This window comes from Equus asinus, chromosome 2 (genome assembly GCF_041296235.1).
Source record: "Equus asinus isolate D_3611 breed Donkey chromosome 2, EquAss-T2T_v2, whole genome shotgun sequence".
NCBI lineage: Eukaryota > Metazoa > Chordata > Mammalia > Perissodactyla > Equidae > Equus > Equus asinus.
The window spans coordinates 163,211,549-163,226,762 of record NC_091791.1 but is presented as its reverse complement, the minus strand read 5'-3'; the positions used below and the strand labels follow the sequence as shown (position 1 = coordinate 163,226,762).

At 37.1% G+C, this 15,214-nt stretch overlaps 1 protein-coding gene across 1 annotated transcript; it reads right to left on the bottom strand.

The window, feature by feature from the left end:
• Positions 1 to 12,995: 12,995 nt before the first annotated feature.
• LOC106833418 (olfactory receptor 11G2-like) lies at positions 12,996 to 13,949 on the bottom strand. The gene has a single exon (XM_014844608.3). The coding sequence runs from the start codon at positions 13,947 to 13,949 to the stop codon at positions 12,996 to 12,998; it is 954 nt and encodes a 317-aa protein (XP_014700094.3).
• Positions 13,950 to 15,214: the final 1,265 nt, after the last annotated feature.

Genomic DNA, 15,214 nt, shown 5'->3' with positions numbered 1-15,214 from the left:
TCACTCTCTGATGATTAATTTCACATGGAAATACATCATACTGCATATATATTTAAAATGAATGTCATTAAAGAGGAATATAACATATGAGATACATGGAGAAGGAAATTAAAATCACCAAGAGGTTCTTTTCTAAAGTTTTCTTACTGATGCCACAAATTTCCCTTAAAATTCACTATGGGAGATTTTACTTAAATCTGTTTAAGAAATAGCTCCCAATTTTCAAATTAACAGAAAACAATGGAATCAAAGATATTTCAAAAATAATTATGTACCCATATTTCAAAATTTGCCCTTATTCTCTTTAGAACACCATCACCAAAGTAGGTGTCTTTTGTGTATGTGTGTGTGAAATACGGGAAAGATTGGCCCTAAGCTAACATCTGTTGCCAATCCTCCACTTTTTGCTTGAGGAGGATTGTTCCTGAGTTAACATCCACACCTATCTTCCTCTACTTTGTATATGGGATGCCGCCACAGAATGACCTGACAAGTGGTGTGTAGATCCACGTCTGGGATCCAAACCTGAAAACCCCTGGGCTGCTGAAGTGGAGTGCGCAAATGTAACCACTATACTACCGGGCTGGCCCCTAAAGTAGATGCCTTTTTAAGAATCAAATACAACTCATAGAAAAGAGCACAATGATAGCTTTAAAATATTGTAATCCACATAAATTTTTTAACAAAATATTTTTAACTTTTTTTACTGATAAGAGGAGAATTTTCCTTAAAAATAATTTTGATAGAAATGGCGTATATAGAATATTTATAACAATCACTGAACATAATCAAGTAGGAAAAAACCCCTTATATTCAGTGAGGTCATATTAAATAAGATAAATATATTTCTAATGATGCAGCTGTTGCAGGTTCACTAAATTAGTAATGCCTAAAGTGAACTATAAACCTATTCATCTAGAAGGAAACATAACTTTTCTACTGGGCTGGTTGTGTTAAAGCAGGTTGACATCTTGTGGACACAAAAACAAGAAGATAAGGAAACTTAAAGATGAGGATAAATCCTTCGTAATTTTTTAAACTAGGATGATTATGAAGAGCTAAACTAACCTGCACTGATGATCATTTTGGTTCCCCACTATGGAAACTCTGCGCTTTCCAAGCACCAGACTACTCTTCTCAATAAGACAAGAAAGCAGTGTTGCCGAGGGCAGCACTTACCCATGGAACAGCAGCAACCATGACTTGAACTCAGATTCACAGACTTTGACTCAAAATCAAAATGTGCAAGATTTAGCTCCATGTATTTGAGGTATAGACTACTGTTTCTGACATTAAAAGAGAAAAAAAGGTGTTGGCCCCATAGCCTAGTGGTTAAGTTCCATGCACTCTGCTTTGGCAGCCTAGGTTCACAAGTTTGGATCCTCAGCACAGAACTACACCACTCATCAGCCATGCTATGATGGCAACCCACATACAAAATAGAGGAAGATTGGCACAGAGGTTAGCTCAGCGTGAATCTTTCTCAGGAAAAAAAAAAAAAGGAAAGAGAGAGAGAAAAATCCTCACAGAAAAACTATTAGTCAGCTGTAGGGAAAGCATGGTAAATGAATTTCACAGATAATTCCCAACATAATTGTAAGAAGCAGTTCCCAGTATAGTCACCATTAAACTCTATGTGAATCTGTCCTTATACACACTGATTTTATTTTACACTTAAAAAGTTTTTAATGCTACTTCTCCTGAAGGAGTTAATTGAGCATGGTTTGGAGACAAGGTCAAAAATGACATGTGTAGGAAAAATTGTCACTTGAGGCTGAGTTATAGGTGATGTAGGATCTGTAAAAGCAGGATTGGAAATAAGCACCTGAAAGGCTTTTTGAAAGAGGTCTGGTATAGGCAGGGAAATGGTGGAGATGATTATTCAGATATCATATGAAAGGAAGTGATCTGGGATAAGAAGAGCACACTGGGTGAGAGCAGAGTGGAACTGAAGAGAAGGAGTTGGATTAATAGATAGAAAAGCAGGCCAAAGAAAATCTAGGTCCTAGCCTGAGTGTTTCCACTTATTAGCCATAAAATCTTGGGGAGCTCATTTCTTTAAATAGAAGCTACATACTTCCCTTTCTAGTATACCCTATAGGGCCAATATGAGAATGAAATGAGATAATAGATATGAAAATATTCTGTAAAAGTCTATATAATCATAATAAGATGAAATGTGGTTCAAGAGCCTCAGGAGTGGATTCCTAACTTTCCATTATCTCTTAAGATTGTCATGAAAATATCATTCCAGAATGAGAATTTATTTTCTTAGAGTCTAAGAGTCTAAATGAGCTCCCTGGCTTGTCTCCCTCCCCAAATATATATACACAATGACAGGTTAAGATAAAAATTCGTTTTAAAAGCAGCAATTTTTTTATTTGACAACTAGAAATAAGACTTTTAAAATGCCCATGTCTCTTTCTAGTCTATTAACAACACAACAATGATGGGGATGACCCTTTTATATTGTAAATAGGACCATGTTATTCCTCTGCTCCAAACTTTCCAAAGTCTTTCCATCTCATGCAGAATTAAATGTCCTTACTATGGCTTAAAAGGCCCGGCAGAATTTGCCCTCTGTCCATTCTCTTTGAATTCATCTTCTATATTCTTCCCCTTAATCTCTCTATTCCAGCCAGACCAAAATTTCTCTTCCTTCAACACAGTCCTGCCTTAGGATCTTACAGAGAACTTGCTTCCCCCATCTGGAATGCTCTTCCTTCAGCTATCTACATGGCTCATTCTTTCATCCTCTTTAAGGTTTTGCTTAAACGTTCCCTTCTCTGATCATGCTATTTAAAATTTCTGCCCTTTCTCCCACCCTTCCTGCCCTTATTCCCTTTTCTCCACAGTGCTTATCACTCTCTGGTATACTATGTGTTTTATCTATTTATTTTTTTACTGTCTATTCCCCACTAAAAAGTAAACTCCTCATGGATAGTGGGTTTTGACCATTTTGGTCATAGTATATCTCTATTACATAGAAGAGTGCCCGGAACATAGTAAATGCTCAGTAAATCTTTGTTGAAAGAATTACTACTGTTTTATCTGATGTTAAAACATGTATCACTTATATAAGCATGAAACTGTCAGTCTATCCCTAATCTGGAAGATTCTCAAACATGAAGAGCCAAGGGGATAAGAAAGTTGTTGCTAAATCCGCATCCATTAGGCACTTTAATTAGATTCTTTATTCACTTTTAAAAATATTGAACTGTCTAAAGACATGCCAATGCCTTGAGTATACCAACAATGATTCACCTGGGATAATTCGTCTTGTTCTACATTCCACACCCATCCCCAATAATGAAAACTGAAACAGTATGAAATAGCACAGATATAATGCCCTCATATCACTATCTACTGGAGTTGTCCATTTTGAAAATATTGTTGTTACACTTGGAATGTAGTATGTATCAGCTACATAGTAACTCTGCCCAGGTTAGTTGAAGAATAAAACATTGAGGGATCCCACTGAAAAGTATCTTCTTTAAAGCATGCATTGGAGAATTAGCAGGAGTGAATCAAGTTTTTCTTGCTTATTCTTTTACGTCTGGACAATGATTTACTTGGTGTCTTGTAGATTTGTCTATGTTCATTTTATCCTCAGGACTTTCTTCAGTGCAACCTTCATTTCTTTGTTTCCTAAACTGTAAATCAGAGGGTTTAAGAGAGTAGTTGCCATGGAATAGAACCAAGTCATGATCTTCTGCATTTCAGCTGAGTTATCAGCTGTGGGGCTCACAAACATTGCCAAAAGGGCCCCAAAGAATAAGCACACCACTGTCAGATGTGATCTACAGGTGGAAAAAGCTTTCTGCCAGCCTGCTGCTGAAGGGACTTTTAACATAGCTATTGGTAAAAGGGAATAGGAGCTAAGGATGTACAGAAGAGTGAGGATTATAATGAGGGAGCTCAGGACACAGAAAATGATCTCAGTGACAGGAGATGGGGCACAGGACAGAGCCATCAGTGTGTGCACATCACACACAAAGTGATCAATGGTATTGGGCCCAAAGAAAGGCAATTGAGAGAGCTGCGCAGTTGAGACAGAGTAACTAAGGAATCCAAACACCCAGGAAAGCTACATCAAGATAGAGCAGTCTTGGGTCATGACTGTCAGGTAGTTCAATGGGCAGCAGATACCCAGGTACCTATCATATGCATGATGCAGAGGATATATTCTTCATTTGTACCAAGGAAAGCCAAAAAATATAACTGGAGGAAACAGTGAACGGAAGAGAGAGATTTTTGTCTCTGAGAGGAAGTTGACTAGCATACTGTGCACAGTGGAGGTAATGTACCAGATTTCAAGGAAAGCAAAGTTCCCTAAAAGAATATACATTGCAGTATGGAACTATGGACGTCACAGCATAGGCAATGGCCCCATTTCCCATCGTGGTAAATATATAGACGCCAAAGAACAGTGAAAAGAGGAATCTTCGCACTCCTAACAACCAGGGCAGCCTAGGAGGACAAACTCAGTCCCAGTGCCTGTTGCTGAGTTGTTAATGAATCCTAGGACTGCAGAGAAGACAGAAAATATCATTATACAAGCTGTTTTGTTTCCTGAAAATCTTGTAGGAAACGTATGCGAGGTAAATATGGTGACAATTTGACAATTACTTTCGAATAACCCATCTATTCACTCTTAGCTCTTGTTTAAAAGCCACCAATCAAGAATCCTGGTGATTCTAAATTTCGATAAATTTGGGTTCATAACAATGGAATATTTACCTTATTTGGACTTTCTTTATCCATGGTTAGGTTAAAAAACATCTTCTCTGGGCCGGCCTGGTGGTGTAGTGGTTAAGTTTGGGCGTTCCACTTCAGCGGCCTGGGGTTCTCTGGTTTGGATCAGACCCATGCACCGCTTATCCAGCCATGCTGTGGCAGGTGTCCCACATATAAAGTAGAGGAAAATGGGCATGGTGTTAGCTCAGGGCTAATTGTCCTCAAAAAAAAAGAAAAACATCTTCTTTTTCCTTTGAAATTTTGGAAACTCAGGAGTACTACCATAGATGAAAGGCAGCAAAGTGGTTATCAGTTTGTATTTCTTTTTCCCACCCCTGGTGGAATTATTTCTAATAACATAGATTTTAGTCTGAGTTTACTTTTTAGCCAAGAATTAGGAGTAGAATAACTATTTTTTTGACATCTCTCCCGAAGGAGAAAGTACTTGACGTACTTCTCCGATACTCTAGAGCTGTGTGTGTCCATTATACACTCTGAGGTGTTCACATCAGAATATTTTCTCTCATCACATGTTAATGAATTATAGATCTCAACACTGAAAGAAAGAGGAGTGGTCATATTAATATTTTTCTGGAGAGTAGAGAGTTAATGTTTACCTCAGAATATTACTTGAATTGACTTTATGCTTTTATCTTAAGTCCCCTAATTTTTCAATTGAATATCCACTATCCTAAACAAATTAAGTGTTTTAAATCATTATGCCATAAGTCTCTCATCAAAATAAACAATTTGTTTCAAAATATATGGTCCAGCTACTTAAAAGATTTCACTCTTACTTTGTCTATGTTTAATGGGTGATGGATTTCAACATTCATGCCTGCAATCTCACCTACCCACCTGCAGGAAACTCAGAATATTAATAAGCTGGGAAAGATCAATTATCAAAAGTCAGATATAGGGGCCGGCCCCGTGGCCAAGTGGTTAAGTTTGCGTGCTCCGCTTCGGCGGCCCAGGGTTTCACTGGTTCAGGTTCTGGGCGGGACATGGCACCGCTCATCAGGCCATGTTGAGGCGGCATCCCACATGCCACAGCTAGAAGGGTGCACAATCAAAATATACAGCTAGGTACTGGGAGAATTTGGGGAGAAAAAGCAATAAAAAGAAAAAAGATTGGCAACAGTTGTTAGCTCAGGAACCAATCTTTAAAAAGTCAGATATAAAAACAAAAAAACAGATATTACATAGGTTTAAATGTTACAAAAGGTCAATTCTTGCTGGAAATAAATTATATATTTTTTTCTCTCACTTTGGGTATACATAAACCACATGTAAAATGCATTTAATAAGCCTTCTCCAAATGCAAGGATATGTTTTAGCATTAGATTATTCAGTACAACATTTCAAATAATCTAAAATGCTTATATCTTATTACTTCAGTTTTCAATGCTGCAAATTCTGTATATGCTACATTTACCTTATCAAAATAAAGTGAACTTCCAAAATAAAAATGCCTTTTTTAAAAAAAAATTAAGAACATGAAAAATATAGGAACGGACAAAAAATACCACTTCCCATATTAAAGAAATTGTTACTCTTTGGTGAATTGCATTTCTCTCTTCTTTAATAATTGAAATGAGATTTTTCAAAATATGTTGTTTTATAACCTGTTTTTTAACAATGTATTTGAGTCTTTTTTCTGTGTCAAAAATGTAACTCTATGCTATCAATCCAGCGACTACATTGTCTTCCATAGATTTAATCAACTCCCTAGTGACAGATTTAGACTGCTACCAATGTTTTGTAATATAATAAGCACTGTATCAATATTCTTAAACAAATATCTTTATATACCTGACCCTTAAAGTGAGCTTATAATGATTTGAAAAATTTGCAATTAGATGAATCAATGTACTATGTCTTAGTTTTTGATGAAGATTTTAGGTATCCTTTTGATACCTACCATTTACTAAAGTGATAATGTCAAACCCTATTGCATATAAAACAAATTCATGCTTAATATTTCCATAGCATGTTTTATATCTATCTACTAGAGCGTGTGCCATATTGACCTAATCATGTGCTTCCCTCCAGACTGAAAGCTTCTATACTTCATGAATTATGTTAAATTTAACTTTACATTCTCAGTTGACTGAGTTTCTGGTGCATAGTAGGCCCTGACTGAATGATTTAATGATTGAATGAATGTTCACACTTGCCAGTGCTGTAACTGAAAAGCTAATCTGCTGAGTTTATGAACATCATGATAACCATGCACCCAATCTGAACATCACTGGGCAGTTTTATGTGGCTCTTATGTAACCAAACTTGTAGCAAGGTCACATTTAAACCTGTGCCCCAATAATCTCTCCTTGCCTCATATCCCTGTCATGTTTGACTGTCCACTCTGTCAGCCTCCCTAGTCATTTACCCTCTTTTTTATTTTCACACCTATAATCACCATTGTGCTCAATACTTCTTATTCCATCCTTTCCTTCATAAGAGTTGTCTCCTGCTTTTGTACTTCCTTCTTAGTGAATGGCTCCACTCTCCATTTTCCAATCCATTTAGCATCTGCTAAAGCCATAAACCTGAGAGTCATTCAAGACAATTCCTAATTCTGTTACCTCCTATATGCAACCAATCACCAAATCCTGCTGCTTTTCCCACTCCAAAATGTTTTTCAAATCTGTCCTGGACACATAGGAGATCAATGTAAATGCTTTCTTTGTTTGGATGGTCCAGTAGTGGAGGGGAGGAGAGGTACGCATATAACCTAGAAGGAAAAATAGGACTCTATAGGAAGGACTGAGAACCCAGTTTTAGGAGGAAAGCCTATGGCTTGGTGAGGGAGGAAGAAATCACCCACCCTGACAATCCATGTGGTGACATACCACAGCTGGATCAGGTTCACAAATGATTGACTCAATCCAGTAATACTTAACAACTCAGTAGTGCTGTTATATCACTGTATTTAAAAGAAAATAAATGATAATATCACATTGATTTGGTTTCAAATACCATATAATATACTAGTGCTCTTGGTTAAGGTAGCACCTATATTTCAGCTCTTGCAAAAATACTGTTGAATATATATGCCTAGTTCAGTTCCTGGAATATACCAGTGGCTGAAAAATTTATAGCTGTTGTTGTTAATAACACTACTACATGAACAAATATGATTACCAAGTGACTAGGATATATTCTTTTTAGCCTTTTGTGTTTAAAAACCTAAATTAAAAACAAGAAATTTAAGTGAACCTGAAAGATTAGATTAAAAAGTTACTCCGTTCCCATGTATCACACAGAAAAACTATGGGCAGCTCTCTTTGGTTGCTGAGATTTATTTTACTGACTTTCTTATATATTCTGGCATCAAAAATATACAGCTTGGTCTGATAGTAAGGGAGAAGACATTCAATCATAGTACTGTTAATAATTCAAGATACAGAAAATAAATGAATAAAAGAAAGGCATTACATTACCTGTGATGTACCTAAGAGTTAACTGGGAGTAAGTTATATTTAATTGGGGGCATTGTAGAAGAAAAGTTATTGAGCACAACTCTAAACAATCTTCTAATACCAAATTATGTAATTTATCAAATTTCCGAATAATGGCGCATTCCTTTGTGAATCATTAGGCAAGGAAGTTTCAGGGGTTGTTAATCTCAGGAAGATCTGAGGAGCTGGACAGTGGAGTCAACAGTTAATATAACATAACTTATTATTAACTTTCTGGGGATACTGTGGATGAAGTCACATATCCAGAAATATAAAACCCACAAACGTTTGCAAAAACGTATTAATTAAAATGGGATTCGACTGGAGCTAACAGCCATTTGTAGATGTCTTAGAAAAATTGCAGCGAGCCTAGACAAGAAGAAAATTTACTTACCTTTCATGATGGGGCTAAGTGTGGGCAAAGCTTGGCATAAACACTGAATCTGTATCTTCTCATCGATGTCTCTCTTTCCTTCACATGGAATCAAAACCCAGGGGTCTGCCTCAGAGAATTCTGGGATAGATACAGTTAACTGCTGAAACTCCATTATCTGCCTTCCTGAAATGCTCAACAAAACAAAACAATTACAGCAATATGGTACTTCTGTTGGCCAATAGGATAGGCAGTGAAAAGAAGCACAACCCTATCAGTCCTTGAGGTGTGAGCCTCAACTGACATTGATATTCTCATCAAGGGCAATATAAGAAACCTCAATCACCCCCTGGCACCCAGATCTTTCACTTGTTTTGCTAAGCAGAGGAAATTCAACAGGTGAAATTTATATATTGGTTACTTTTGCTGTAGAGTAGCTGAAAGAAGTGAGGTAAGAAAATCATGAGGCGATTTCCAAAAGGCAGTACAGATGAATGAAGGGGAAGGGAGTATTGTTGAGACTCCCGAGGGTGCAATTAAAGTTTCATCTTAGAGATTATTGTGATGTGTTCAGTCTCCCCTTGGGCTGGTTTATAACTCCCCCACGACTCCCTGGTTTTATGTCCTTTCGTTATCTATAGTTTTTTTTTTATAGTTTAGGTTAAATTGGCTCCCAGAGAGAAGGCAGGAATGATGTCTTAAAGGCAAAGGTGAGATGTCTGTGTTGATTTCCAGAGAATTTCTTTTTGTTTTCTGGAAAATCTTTTTCACTGTGAAATGTAGAGAATGTTCACAATGTACATTGTTTATCCTCTCTGGGACTGTGTTTTCTTCACACACTTGACATCTGTAAATTTTTGCTTTCAGTTCTTAATTACTGATAGATTATTTGTTTTCTATTTGTCCTATCTGTTCTTTGTTCATTTATTTTTTCTCTCATGTTTTCTCTTGGGTTATTCAAGTATTTTGATTGTTTCACTTTTCTCTATCATCTTTTTTTGATGATTTTAAAATATTTTATTGTGGTAAAATATACATAACATAAAAGTGACTGTTTTAACCATTTTTAAATGCATAGTTCTGTGGCATTAAGTGCATCTACATTGTTGTGCAACCATCGCCACAATCCATCTCCAGAAACTTCTCATTGTCCAAAGCGAAACTCTGTACCCATTAAACAATAACTTCCCATTTCACTCTTCCCCAGCCCCTGGAAAATACCATTCTACTTTCTACTTCTATGAATTCCCACCTGTGTAGGTGGAATCACACAAAATTTGGCCTTTAGTGACTAGCTTATTTCCCGTAGAATAATGTCTCCAAGGTTCATCCATGTTGTAGCATGTGCCAGAATTTCCTTTTTTGTAGAGCTGAATAATATTCCATTGTTTGTGTATACAGCATTCTGTTTATCTGTTCATCTGCTGAAGGACACTTGGGTTGCTATGAACATGGGTATACAAATGTCTGTTTGATTTCCTGCGTTCAGTCCTTTTACATATAAACCCAGAAATGGAATTGCTGGATCATATGGTAATTCTATGTTTAATTTTTTTGAGGAACTGCAATACTATTTTTCACAGAAGCTGCACCATTTACCATTTGCACCAGCAATGCACAAGTACTCCAATCTCTCTACATCCTTGCCACTTCTTACCTTCTTTTTTATTTTTGATAATAACGATTCTAATGGGTGTGAAATGGTATGTCATTTTAGTTTTTATTTACATTTCCCTTATAATTAAGGATGTTGAGCATTTTTTTCATGTGCTTATTGCCCATTTGTATATCTTCTTTGGAGAAGTATTTTGCTTTATTCAAGACCTTTGGCCATCTTTAAATTCTTTTTCTTGTTGTTGCTGAATTACAGGATTTCTTTATACATTATGGATATTAATCCCTTTTCAGATATGTGATTTGCAAACATTTTATAGCATTCCATGGGTTGCTTTCTCATTTCATTGATAGTGTCCTTTGATATACAGAAGTTTTTAATTCTGATGTGGTCCAATGTATCTAATTTTTTTTCTTGCCTGTGCTTTTTGTGTCATATCTAAGAAATCATTGCCACATGCAACGTCATGAAGCTTTTCCCTTATGTTTCTTCTAAGAGTTTTATAGATTTTGGTCTTATGTTTAGGTCTTTGACTCATTTTGAATTAATTTTTCAATACAATAGCATAAGGATCAAATTTCATTACTTTGCATGTGCATATACAGCCTTCCCAGCATCATTTTTTGAAAAGACTGTCCATTCCCCATTGAATGGTGCTGGCACCCTTGTCCAAAGAATCTGACTGTAAATGTGAAGACTTATTTTTGGGCTCTCTCTTCTATACCATTGTTCTACATGTCTGTTTCTATGCCAGTAACATATTGTTTTGGTTACTGTTGCTTTGAAGTAAGTTTTGAAATCAAAACCTGTGAGACCTCCAACATTGTTCTTTTTCAAAATTGGTTTGAATTTTTGTGGTCCCTTGAGACTCCATATGAATTTTAGGATGTATTTTTCTATTTCTGCAAAAAATATCATTGGGATTAGAGATTGCCTCAAATCTGTAAATCACATTGCACCATTATGTGCATATTCTGCCTTTTTCCTTTTTTGAATGTATTAGTGCTCTTTCCATGTGTTTGAGTATTTTCTGTATGTTATTTGTTTATATATTTTTGCTCTTTTTCCTTTTGGGATGTTGTTCTGTTGTCTTACTGTTTACAAACCTTTATATATATTAAGGAAACAAACATTGTTTAACTGGCAGTTAATTGAGAAGTACTAAAGATAGAAGTATAGGATTAGTCTGTAATAAAAAGTAACTTGGGCTAGTGAAAAGGCTGGGAGATAGGGAATTTTTGTTTTTTATCATTAAAGTTAATATCTTCAGCAAATCACTCCTGATTCCCAATCCTCATTTTCTTTCCCTGTGGAATCCAGTAGTTGAAATGGTAAAGACACTTCAATAATAGGAAGACCTTTCATTCAGGGAAAGTAGGGAGTTCAAGAACTAGACCATTACTAATACAAATCCTAATGAAATATTTTTACAGATCTAAAATTGCTGAATGCCTCCAATTAAAAAATAAAATGGCCTAAATCTGATCTCTGTGGTCCTGGTTGTAGCTCTTATTTTGCTGTGAGCCCCCTCAACCCCACCTCACTTGCAGTGGTGGAATCCTCGCGTATCTGGAGCTGTTTGCAATGAAAAGAGAAGCAGGTCTACATCCCAGACTTGTGTTTATAACAGTCCCTATATCCACTTGTCTCTGATTTATGGTTTTCTGCATGGTTATGCTACAAGATCATCTTCTGAATGTGAGGGAAGAAGTGAGAACTTACGAATTTAGATATAATAGAAAAAATTCCAGTTATGGTCAGCTTGTATTAAACTAACCCATCCACCAAAAGTAACTATAAAATCTGGAGAAAATACATAAAATAACAATTTGAAAGCACTGGAGAGCAGTCAACATAGACAAGACTTCAAGGGCTATAATTCCAGGAAGGAAGGGTCAAGGAGATGAGGTCTACATTTACCTTGGGTGTTTTTCCCTGAGCAAATTTGGCAATTCACTCAGTTGGGAAAGTATGGGCATATGGAGGCATACAGGAAGGAATGTGGGTAGGCAGAATAAAGTTTCAGCAGAAAACCGTAGTTTCACTGAATTGAGGAAATAAAAGATTTGGTGTTTGCAGCTGCCAAAGCAGCTGGTGTTTGAGAAACAAGTCCTGAAGAGAGGAGGACCACAGAGAAGTGAGGCTCAAAAAATAATGCCATATCTATTCAAGGCATTTTTGGATTTCTAAGCCATTCATGTGCAAGATGAGATTTTAAGAAATCTAGAAGAAAGCAGAAACTGGGAGTCTGAAGAGCTGAGCAGAGGTTTCAGGATTCACGGGGTTCAAGGAATACAGAAATAGAAGTCAGGCCCGTTAAGGTGGAGGGGTCCTGAAACAGTCAAGGCTTGCAGTTGAGATCTCAGAAAGTCAATATGCCTGGAGTAAGGGTCACATTCCAGAAATAAGAGCAAAACAGGAGTAGACTATTTTTACAATAACTAAAAATAGTCCTTATATGAGATCAAAGTGATCTGCTTCTATGTATGGCAAAAAGAAAACTTAACTTTTGTTGAATTACTAAATCAATTTTCTTTACAATTTTTTAAGTATAATGTTCAGCATTTAATGAAAAAAAAAATGAGGCATGGTAAGAAACAGGGCAAATGATCAAGAACCAAGAGAAGAAATAAACAAAAAAGATGTTCACATGTGATTGAAGTTTTAGTGGAGACTAGTGTGAACACATATGAAACAAGTTATTTTTTAATTTGAAAATGAGTGAAATACAATTTTTGCACAGGTTTGTAAGTAAGTTAAATACAATTTTTGGCTCTAAGAGCCCAAAAGCTTTTCTGATGAACACTTTTTATATTCTCAGAAATGTCTGCAGGGCCTTTTTCATATCTTTGTTCCGAAGACTATATATCACAGGGTTCATGAGTGGTGTCACAACAGAATAAAAAAGAGTCACAATCTTCTGTGTTCCAGCTTCTTGCTCAGTTACTGAGCTCCCATACATGACCAGCACTGAGCCATAGAACAGTGAAACCACAGCCAGATGAGACCCACAGGTGGAGAAAGCCTTTCTTCTCCCAGCTGATGAAGGAGCTTTCAATACAGCTCTTAGGACCAGAGCATAGGACCCCATGATGAGGAGAAAGAGAATGATGACGGGCACAGCATTCAAAGTGGAGAAGACAAGCTCTACCACAGGAGCTTTTTTGCAAGCGAGTGCTAGAAGAGGACCTGGGTCACACAGGAAGTGGTTGATAATCCTGGATCCACAGAAAGACATCTGGGAGACGATGATGATGGGAATCAAGAACCAGAGGAAACCAAGTGCCCAGCAGCTGACCACAAGATTAGTGCAGAGACGTCCTGTCATCCAAGTAGGGTAATGTAGAGGCCGGCAGATGGCGAGATATCGATCAAATGCCATAATAGTCAAGAAAAAGCACTCTGTAGAACCCAAGGAGAAGAAAAAGTAGAACTGGAGAAAGCATCCAGAGAAGGAGATGACCTTGGTGTCAGAGAGGAAGTTGGCCAACATGTTGGGGACAGTGGAGGTGACATAGCAGATCTCCAGGAAGGAGAAGTTGGCGAGCAGGATGTACATGGGGGTGTGGAGTCTCTGATCCCAGCGCACAGCACAGATGATGGAACCATTGCCCATGAGGGTCAGGAGGTAGACAATAGAGAAGAGCACAAAGAGGAGGATCTGCCCCTCCCTTGGGCAAGGGAAGCCCAGGAGGATGAAGCCAGTGATAGTGCTGGAGTTGTTGGGGATTTTCATGGGTCTGTGAGCTGTGAAAAGACCCATAATTATTAAATACCCCTGGAAATCAGAGGGACTTTATTTTCTTTGTGCTTGCAGGAAACTGATATTTCTTTGTTTATTTATTATTAATTTAACATTTATAGAATGTTATTATTTGCTAGTTATTTTTTCTAGATACTGTGCATACAGTAGTGAACAAAATAGATGAAAATCCCTATATCATGTAGCTTACCCCATGTAGGAGAATGCAATGTAGACTGACATTACAATGTATAATTCTCCCTTTATCTCCTCTTAAACTAAATACACTGGGTTAGCTCTCTTCCTGGCAAATACCTTTGTAAAAGTAGGCCGAAGTTATTGCTATGTCAAACAACAGTGTCATCAAAGTGACTGGGGACACACATGATTCTTGCATTTAAAAAGGTTTCCATAATTTTTTTTAAAATGAATGGTTAAGTGCATTTTCTAAATACTCATGAGCAGTCTCCTAATGCAGCTGCTTTTACGCAGGTGCCTTGTTGGCTCATGTGATTCTGGAGCAGGAAAATACTGGGACTTTTGATGTCACTTAGAAATTACTTAATAGTTGGCTATATTTCAAGCTAACCTGTCAATTTATTCTCTCTAATGCCACTATCTATCAGTTCAAGAATAAAGCCATCAACGTTTTCTGGGGAAAACTACCTGGAACATAGCACATAAGGCCATCTGGATAGGTATCCTGAAAGACAACATTAACATCAGTAATCTGACCATCTTGAGATAGGTCTATTCTCTGGGATAAGGAGGCAGGGGTGTGCTAGAACCCTTTCTCTAGGTCAAGTTTGTTTATGACTACTTGATTCCATGTCAAGGGGCACTGATGTGTCCAATAAGAACTCCTGTGATTCTAACTGTCTCTGCCTTGATGTCTATCACCACAGGACTTTGCCGCCTCAGCTAGGGTGGGATGGTGAGGTGAAGGTAATTGCGTTAGGAGCTCTGTCTTCCATATGCTTTTGCTCAGCTTTTAAATTCATCTGTCTAGGGGATCAGATTAAGTTTCAAATGATAATATATTTATTTCTTATGAAGGAGAGCTGAAAGCAGATATTATGAAAATATCTCATATTCGTGAAATGACTCTCTGCTATATTCATTTGGGATTAAAACATTCAGGACTTTGCCTTTGTTGAAGAAGTTTACTTCCCCCCCTCCCCCCCCCCCCAGTAATTTGCCTTATCTCTTTGTAGAATGTTTTAAAACTAATGTTGGGGTCATTTGGCACACTGCTTACTCATATATGGCAGAAGGCAAGATTTGAT